The 10051-nt window shown below is 42.0% G+C and overlaps 1 protein-coding gene across 1 annotated transcript in view; it reads left to right on the top strand.

The window, feature by feature from the left end:
* Nucleotides 1–1641: 1641 nt before the first annotated feature.
* Nucleotides 1642–10051, top strand: part of LOC129090027 (storkhead-box protein 2-like) — a 49572-nt gene continuing 41162 nt past the window's right edge. Inside the window, exon 1 of the mRNA XM_054597497.1 lies at nt 1642–1687. Coding sequence (XP_054453472.1) covers nt 1654–1687 — 34 coding nt within the window. The 5' untranslated portion in view covers nt 1642–1653. The remainder of the gene's footprint in view (nt 1688–10051) is intronic.

Raw genomic sequence — 10051 nt, 5'->3', positions numbered from 1 at the left:
AAGAGTCAACCTCAGAGCTCAATGCTGATTGGCTGGCTTGTGGACTTGGCTTCCCTCCAACTAGAAGACTGAAAACACACACACACACAGACACACACATCTTTGCTGGTCCTTTCAGAAACACAAAAAGGTGCTCAGTGAGTAGCATTCTGCTGGAGGATATCAGTGTGTAGGGGAGTGTTTTCTATGGAGGGGTGTCACCGCTAAGCTTTAGCAACAGAAGGGAGCGTGTGTGTGTGTGTGTGTGTGTGTTGTGTGGGTTGACTGACACGATTCTCGCCCTCCCCTCCCTCTGCCTCCTCCCCCTCCCCCTCCCTCTCCCCCTCTCCCCCCTCTCTCCCTCTCCCCCTCTCCCTGCTCTCCAACAACAACACGGTGAGCGGCAGTGAGAGCAGAGACAGGAGAGCAGCAGGCAGAAAGAGAGAGGAGCGAACGGACGAAGGAGAAGACAAAGGAGAAGCAGAATCAGCGGCGCTCTGCTCTGGATTAACCCTTCCCCCCCCCCACTAAATGTTGTTCTTTGTGGATTTCTCCCTTTTGCCCATCTTCCATCATCCCTGTGCTCGGCCGTGGCACAATGTCTCTCTCTCTCTCTCTCACGCATACACACAGTTTTTTCCCCAGAGGATCAGCTACTGGTGTGTGTGATCGGAGTCCTGGTGGAACGGTCGTGGATGGATGGAGGTAGAAGGGAGGAGTGTGTCTTCTCTTCCCATGGAGATTTTGGCGCTCCCTCTCCTCCTTCTGCTGGCTGAGCCGCCTCTTTCCTCTCTCTTTCTTTTGTATTAGCGCCCCCTCCCTCACTCCCTCTTTTCTTCTTTCCCTCCCCTCGCTGCTTAGGCTTTTGTCTGTCTGACAGGGATCCAGGCTTGTTTTTTAACTGCTCCCCCCCCCCCCCCCCCCCTTTGACCAACTCAAAAGTACCATCCCCTCATTGCTTCTGCTTCTACTAAAGCTTGGACCAAACGAGTCTGACACCGAGCAAAGGCACCAGGCTAGGCTAACTGCTAGCCACTGGAGCAGTGTAGACTCCTCAGTGTGTGTTGTTGTTGTGTGTGTGTGTGTGTGTGTGTGTGTGTGTGTGTGTGTGTGTGTGTGTGTGTGTGTGTGTGTGTGTGTGTATATATTCAGACATCACAGCAGAAGCATTAGCTGACAGTGGAGCCGTCATTCCATCGTGGATTTGGTGTGACCGGAGGAGGAAGGCAGCAGGAGGAGGGAGGATGTGTATGCAGCTGGAGGGGACAGTAACATGACCATGAGAAAGTCTGGCAAACGTGGGACATGGTGATTATTTGATTTTTCATCAGTGGATTTACTGCCACTAACTTTCCAGGATGGAATTTACGTGAGGCACTGCGGACTTGCAGCCTTGGGTCAACCAGTTACCAGGCTTAAATATTCCAAAGTGTTTGCTTGTGGAAAAATACTATTTTGACTCGTAGATAGATTATCTGTCTGCCACCCAGCGTGGTGAAGATGAAGAAGACAAGCAGCCACACGCTCCGGCGGCCGTGGCCCAGCTCCGAGCTGTTAGAGCGCCTGCTGCCGCCGGCAGCCTCCGTAGAGCCTCACAGGAGCCGGCGCTCTCGCAGTGAGAAGGACTACAGGATCCACAAACACAGCAAGAGGAACCACTGCCCTCCACAGTATATGTGTCAGAGTCCGCCAGCTTACATACACAAAGGTACTGTACAGCCACACAGATGGAAGCACTGTTAGAGAATGGCTTTACTGTGGTTTTACTGGGCCACGCTGTGGGAAGCTGGTCATGTGCTGTTTAGATGCTCTGACACTGGCTGCATTACATCATTGTTTTCACAAGTTTAAGTCTGTTTAGAGCGCTCACTTTACCATTGTATACACAATATTTACATATGAATACACTTAAAGGCCTCTTTGTTAAGGTTCATAGCCCTGAACGTGTCAGTATAGTATGTGAAATTAATATATATAAGGATACTCCAGTGATTTAGGGTTTATTTTGCATAAAGTAAGGGAACTCAGAGACAGATTTTTTTTTTAAATAGTCAAATCTGTCCAGCAGTGTCTGAAATATACTTACTTTGAATAGCAAAACCCTGAATTCAACACTACCACCACTGAGGTGCCCATGAGCAAGGCACTATACCCCAACTGCTGTTGTGGAGCTGCTCAGTGACCATCAGGTCAGACAGTGGCTGTATTGGGCAGGTGTGAATGTTTCAAACTGAGTGTGGGCAGTGCTCTCAGTGAGAGATCAAATGAACTGGTGATTGTGCTTTAATATGTCCTTTTGATGCCAAACATGATTACTGATTCTGCATCGGTATCGTAGTAAAAACAAAAAAAAGGAAAAGATAGCTCAGAAGTGCCCTACTTCCGTGTTCACAGCAAGCTACTTGTCTCAGGGACCGGATTATGGTTGTTGCCATGGATACGGAATGGTTTCCATGGTAAAGGTATTGTAACTCTTTCCACCACCATTTGTGCCAGTTCACTACACATTCTGGTTACCTTGACTGGAATGCAGGTGATGTGTGGTGTTACTTTACGTTTGCTGCTCACTGAAAACAATGAGCAAGTGATTCATGAGTGCATGTACCTTTCAGACTAACAGACTATGGCTACTGATACGTTTCTGTGTGTTGTCATTTTGGTGACTCCTGGATCATTGGGACCTGAATGAACTGGAAACTGGAACTAACATGTTTTTTTTTGGCCCCAAATTGTGTCGAGTCGTTGAACTTTGGGTATCTGCTGAGTCAGATATGATCAATATTTGCAATGTATAAGGTTGATCAAATTTGTATGTGACACATAACCGCTGTAGACTTCTAAATCTTATAAAACATATTGTTATATTATACAAGTAACTGTATCCTAATACTGAAACACTTTCAGTTTGTTTGCTTCAAATATTGATATGGTAAAAGAAAAGGATCATCTAGAGGAGGATGTGTCACTCTGTTGGTGTTGAAACCATAAAAACACAGTGATGTTCAGCATTGTGACGGAGAGGAGCTTCTTCCCTCACAAAAGATCTCTGGCAGACACTTTCTTCAGAGATCACACAAACCAGACCACAAGTTTCATTTTGTTCAGTCAATCTTAGTTGGTAGAAGCTGCTCCCTGAGTGTTTTGTACACTGACCTTTGCTAATAAGAAAGTTGGAGATAAGCAAATCCATGTGATATCTGTGTGTTTGTCATGCACCACTACGCACAGATATATTCACTTTCACACACTGTAATGTTCAATCTTGTGCAGTGAAATTCTGCACTAAAGAGCCCAGCTGTTGTAAAGGAGAGCAACATTGCAACAACAGCAGGGTCAGGGGGACATAACTCAGAGAACAGTAGAGAAACACAGTCAATGAGAGAAAGGCATCAGAGAATAGTTAAGAAACACATCAGGGTACAAGAAAGAGTACAGTACAGAAGAGCAGTCAAATGCAGTAAAGAAACACAGGAGAAGACAGAAAAGAGTAAAGAAACAACAGAGGAAGAAACACACCAGAGTACAGTAAAGAAACCCTGCAGAAGAGTACAGTAAAGAAATGCACGGGAAACAGTAAAGGAAACACAGCAGAGTACAGTGAAGAGTACAGTAAAGAAACACAACAGACCCATTTGTATGGGTGGTGCTGACAGTACAAGTGTTGATTTAAACAAAATAGGACTAAAACCTAATGAACAGTACCCTCTGAAAAGCAACATGTTACATGTGTTTACTTACAAAAATGAAAGGACTGTCAAACAGAGCTTGGCTTGGCTGGAGACTGAGAGGAAAAGGAAAGGAGAAGGTGATGGAGTGAGAGAGGAATATCCTGGTACTGCCCACTGTTCCTAAAATAGAGTTAGCATTACACTGTTCAACACTCACCTGGTCCAATTCAAACACAACCAAAGAATATATGTTGTTTGGGTTATACAGTGGAACCTATGGGCTCAACCAACACTAATGTCTAGCATAATTAAAGTGTATTATTATTATTATAGTATTATTGTTTGTGTGCTGATTGAGACATTTCTATAATTCATAGCCAAAATGGTGAAAACTCAAACACATAGAGTAAATAAAGAAGGTGTATATCATTTCATTAAATGATATTTGATACTGCTGTGGTTCTGCACTTTGATTCTATTGACCGCGTTCATCATCATTGACCCTGTTTATCACTGCAGCACTGCAGAGCAACACCTACATGTTTTCCCTTCTTTTCACTGGAGGTTATCCGAAGATACATTACTGATACTCATTTATTGAGGATACATTACTGATACTCATTTATTGAGGATACATTACTGATACTCATTTATTGAGGATACATTACTGATACTGACTACTCATTTATTGGATAAAGTCAAATATTAGTCTATGCTATTGGTTCGATTTTAGAAACCAACAGCTATGGTGGCAGGCATACAAAAAAAGTGAATTTCCAACCCTGCCACTGAGTATTCAACACCTAGAATAGAGTGTAACCAATAATCATATTTAGCTCACATTATTAAATTAAAGAGCTGTGTTTTTAATTCGCCTACAACTCACCTTATTATTAATGTCTAAAGCTATAGGAAGTGAAATAACATTCAGTGTCTGTCAGTAAGCCAGCTAAAATGATCTTCAGCCAGCTGTTGTTGATGTAGCGAATGTCATCTTATTGTTTAAGTTCATGATCTTTAAAGCAATTCTTGCATTCTGTCCAAATTGCAACTTGCATTCTGTCCATCCTGGGAGAAGGATCCCTCCTCTGTCGCTCTCCCAGAGGTTTCTTCCTTTTTTCTCCCTGTTAAAGGGGTTTTTAGGGGAGTTTTTCCTGTGCCGATGTGAGGGAAGGACAGAGGATGTGAGGGTCTAAGGACAGAGGATGTGAGGGTGTAAGGACAGAGGATGTGAGGGTCTAAGGACAGAGGATGTGAGGGTCTAAGGACAGAGGATGTGAGGGTCTAAGGACAGAGGGTGAGGGTCTAAGGACAGAGGATGGAGGGTCTAAGGACAGAGGAGGATGTGAGGGTCTAAGGACAGAGGATGTGAGGGACTGAGGAGAGGTGAGGGTCTAAGGACAGAGGATGTGAGGGTCTAAGGACAGAGGATGTGAGGGTCTAAGGACAGAGGATGTGAGGGTCTAAGGACAGAGGATGTGAGGGTCTAAGGACAGAGGATGTGAGGGTCTAAGGACAGAGGATGTGAGGGTCTAAGGACAGAGGATGTCTCATGTGCACAGATTGTAAAGCCCTCTGAGGCTAATTTGTAATTTGTGATTCTGGGCTATACAAAATAAACTGAATTGATTTGAATTGAATTGAATCTAAATCACATCTCAATGTCCCAAAGCCCCAGTTCATGTATTTCAACTCCAAAACTCAAATATATTTAATGTAATTTAATTTAAGACTAAGAAAGGAACTCTGGGGAAATTTATGAAATTATGAGCCCCGTTGCCAAAAATATGTATGAAAAGATGAGAAGATTAACAAATAGTTGCTGATTACAGCAGGTAAAATAAGTATTGAACACGTCACCATTTCTCCCAGTAAATATATTTCTAAAGGTGCTATTCACATGAAATGTTCACCAGATGTCGGCAACAACCCAAGTAATCCATCCATACAAAGAAAACCAAACGAATAAGTTCAGAAATTAAGTTATGTGTAATAAAATGGAATGACACAGGGAAAAAGTATTGAACACGCTTACTGAAATTGATTTAAAACTTGGTACAAAAGCCTTTGTTGGTAATGACAGCTTCAAGACGCCTCCTGTATGGAGAAACTAGTGGCATGCATTGCTCAGGTGTGATTTTGGCCCATTCTTCCACACAAACAGTCTTCAGATCTTGAAGGTTCCGTGGGCCTCTTCTATGAACTCTGATCTTTAGTTCTTTCCATAGATTTTCTATTGGATTCAAGTCAGGTGATTGGCTGGGCCATTCTAGCAGCTTTATTTTCTTTCTCTGAAACCAATGGAGAGTTTCCTTGGCTGTGTGTTTGGGATCATTGTCTTGCTGAAATGTCCACCCTCGTTTCATCTTCATCATCCTGCTAGATGGCAGCAGATTTTTATCAAGAATGTCTCGGTACATTTTTCCATTCATCCTTCCTTCAATGATATGAAGTTTGCCAGTGCCGTATGCTGAAAAACAGCCCCACACCATGATGTTCCCACCTCCAAACTTCACTGTTGGTATGGTGTTTTTGGGGTGATGTGCAGTGCCATTTGACCTCCAAACATGGTGTGTATTATGGCATCCAAAGAGTTCAATGTTGGTCTCATCTGACCAGACTATATTCTCCCGGTATTTCACAGGCTTGTCTAAATGTTGTGCAGCAAACTTTAAACGAGCTTCAACATGCTTTTTCTTCAGCAATGGAGTCTTGCGTGGTGAGCGTGCATACAGGCCACGGCGGTTGAGTGCATTACTTATTGTTTTCTTTGAAACAATTGTACCTGATAATTCCAGGTCTTTCTGAAGATCTGCACAAGTGGTCCTTGGCTCTTGGACAACTCTTCTGATAATTCTTTTCACTCCTCTGTCGGAAATCTTGCGAGGAGCACCTGGTCGTGGCCGGTTTATGGTGAAATGATGTTCTTTCCACTTCCGGATTATGGCTCCAACAGAGCTCACTGGAACATTCAGAAGTTTAGAAATCCTTCCGTAACCAATGCCATCAGTATGTTTTGCAACAATAAGGTTGTGAAGGTCTTGAGAGAGCTCTTTGCTTTTACCCATCATGAGATGTTTCTTGTGTGACACCTTGGTAATGAGACACCTTCTTATAGGCCATCAGTTGGGACTGAACCAGCTGATATTAATTTGCACTGACAAGGGGCAGGATTGCTTTCTAATTACTGATAGATTTCAGCTGGTGTCTTGGCTTTCCATGCCTTTTTGCACCTCCCTTTCTTCATGTGTTCAATACTTTTTCCCTGTGTCATTCCATTTTATTACACATAACTTAATTTCTGAACTTATTTGTTTGGTTTTCTACCGACATCTGGTGAAAATTTCATATCAATAGCACCTTTAGAAATATATTTACTGAGAAAAATGGTGACGTGTTCAATACTTATTTTACCCGCTGTATATTCAATGACTAACTATTTCAGCTCTGGTTATATTGTCCCAACTGGACAACTATAACAGTTATTAAATATTGAGAGGCCACTCTTGAATGTCATGATCAGGGATGTAACAGTTACTGGTTTCACGCCGAGCTGAGCGGCATGCTCCCAGAACTTCCTCTGGTTCCATAGTAACCTCATGAAGGCTTCTTGGAATAGAACCAGCAACTCTCAGCAGGAGAGACTCCGTGCATCCTGAAGCTGCTGGGTCTTATTCATGCACACTCAACAATGAACCTCTGTTTGGACGGGGAGAGTTGAAGGACCTGCTGGTCCTCTGGCTGTCCTCTGTTGTTAGTAGATCTGCATACTGGTTAGAAAGTCCAAACCCAGCTGTTCCTGGAACTGGGCTGTCATTTAACAATGATTCAGCTAATCCAAGTTAACACACCAATTTAGATTTTACAGAGTAAAGCAATCTGGTTGTGTTGTGCAGTTCAACATTTTGGAAACAACGCGTATTCTCTTTATGTTTGTGAGTGAGATGTTCAGAGTGATGTCAGCCTCTCGTCTGTGTGTTACTACAGAGCCTAGCTTAGCATAAAGGCATAAAGACTGGAGCTAGCCATTGTTCACTTCCTTTTTGTTTGAGTGTTTTTTAAGATAAGATAAGATAAGATAATCCTTTATTAGTCCCGCAGCGGGGAAATTTGCATTTTATCATGTATAGCTCTTCAAACTGCATTTGATTTAAATGGTGCCGTTTAGCTTGAACTCGTTTAGTTTGTAGGGCTGTTCACATATGGCCTGGCACATCCCTCTGAAGGCTCTCGCTGAATGATCACATGACATAAGGCCTCTTCATAGAGCTGGTAATATTACGACCAGGACACATTACCAATTCATAATATTTAGTAATAGTAATAGTGCTGTTTTATTGGTAACGCAAATCCATGACATGCCAAAACAACAACCATAGACATATGAACTCTAAAAAGGATGTGTGTAGCTGTTGTTGCCGTGGTGATCCACTGCTGCATGTACAGTCTGGGTGGGGTCCAGGTCTGGGCTTGTGTACTAGTATTTTGCATAGTGTATGGAGACCTGTGTGTATGTGCATTGTGCAGATCAACTCTACCATGTGCTCCTTGACAGTTTTCAGCTAACCAGCTGCTCTATCAACCATGAGTGTCAGATCTGTTACCGTGACGGTAAATGTGTCGACTACAAGAGCTGAAACGATTAATCAGTTTGTCAGTTGGTCGATCTACAGAAGAGGTGGTATTTATGATTTCATCATCAAAAACAGTTATTATAAACATACTAATAAGGAAAAGCAGCATGTGCTCTGAGCTGTCTGTCAGATCTTCCCCATGTTCCCCCTGTGACTGACTTGAGGTTACATGAACTCCTCTCTGTAGTGTGGACTCTGGCAACAACATTTGGCATGGGATCAGTTGGTTTGTATACTACTCTGGATGTGTGCGTAATCCAAACTTGTATTTGATTCTCAAAAAGAGTGTCTGTATCGAGAGCAGAGACAGAGCGGTTTTGTTCCAAAAGAGTTAAGTTTGTCATGTTTGGAGGTGATGAAGAAGATTTCAAGAGAGAGCGACTGAGGATTTTATATTGAGCATTGGTCTTATTTGAAGAAAGAGGGAAGGGATAATGTTTCTAATACTTTTAGTCTCTTTCCATTCCCCTCAGTTGAGTGTTTGCCCTTGTGTTTTCCTTGTTCTCATTGTGTGTTAGTAAATTGTAGCGTGTGTTGTCGCTGTAGCATTGTTCTATAGCGCGGTGCGTACAGTGAGGCCGTGTCACAGTGCAAACATCCAAGTGATTGCATAAAGAAGGGCACATTTTATTTCATACTTCTATGGTTCTTGTGTTGGTTATGGCACTGCAGTGTCACAGAATTTAGTCCGTGGTTGAGAGCCACAGGTGGAGGCTGCTGGGATCAAAATGTCCTGCACGAGGCCAGAGCCCTGGAGAACAGATGATCTAAAGAGTGTAAACAGTTGTAAGATCAACTAAAGAAGAAAAGTCTACAAATGGAGGATACTGCTTCATAACTTTGTTTGGATACATTGTGAACACATACATATCTAGCCCTCCATTTGCTGTACCAAGATGAAATCCCCTCATTAGGTGCTTGTTGTTATGTTAATATGTCTGACATGAGCGCCAAGAGATTTTCAGTTTAAAAATATATTACACATTTTATTTCATTTTTTTGGTAGTTCTTTAACTTATATACTAGCTTCGTTCTTCTGTCTTCATAAGCTCCATGCTAGCATCTTCTGGGCCCTTGGTCCACTGTCGTGGTACTTTTGCTTGGAAAAAGTAATTGCCCTTTCATGAAGTTCCATATCTGGTTGATCTGTCCTTTTTTTAGGTATTTGTTCGTCTGATCCTTTTTTCATGTTTTCAAGTTATTCCTTCCTTTTTTTATCATCTCCCCTCTAATGAATGCTTTAGCTCCCCCAAAACCATTAAAGTTTGGACTTATTATATAATTATAATTATTATTATCATTCGCCTCGACGTATTGTTTTACTGTTGCTATTTTCTTTTTTAATTCAATGTTGTTTAGAAATAGTTTTTATACTGGTTGCATTTTTCTATGCCAATGTTAGCTCCTTAGATATTATGGCATGATCTGATGTATATACAATGCCTATAAAAAGTATTCACCCCTCTTGGATGTTTTCCCCTTTGGTTGCTTTTATACATGAAATCATGGTCAATATAATTTGGCTTTTTTGACAAGAATTTGCAAAAAAAGCTTCTTTCATGTCAAAGTGAAAACAGATTTTTACAAACTAATGTCAATTAATTAAAAATATATAGTGTCAAATAAGTGTTTGCATAAATATTAACCCCCTTTAAAGTGACTGACCTAATTCAACAGAGGTCCAGCTGGTTGATGCCAGCAGTGTCACAATTAGTGAAATGGAGATCACCTGAGTGCAGTTGATGTGTGTCAAGTGATTGTAGTATAAAA

This window comes from Anoplopoma fimbria, chromosome 4 (genome assembly GCF_027596085.1).
Source record: "Anoplopoma fimbria isolate UVic2021 breed Golden Eagle Sablefish chromosome 4, Afim_UVic_2022, whole genome shotgun sequence".
Classification (NCBI taxonomy): Eukaryota; Metazoa; Chordata; class Actinopteri; order Perciformes; family Anoplopomatidae; genus Anoplopoma; species Anoplopoma fimbria.
Note: the sequence above shows the minus strand (reverse complement) of the source record. Positions and strands in the feature narration are given on the sequence as shown.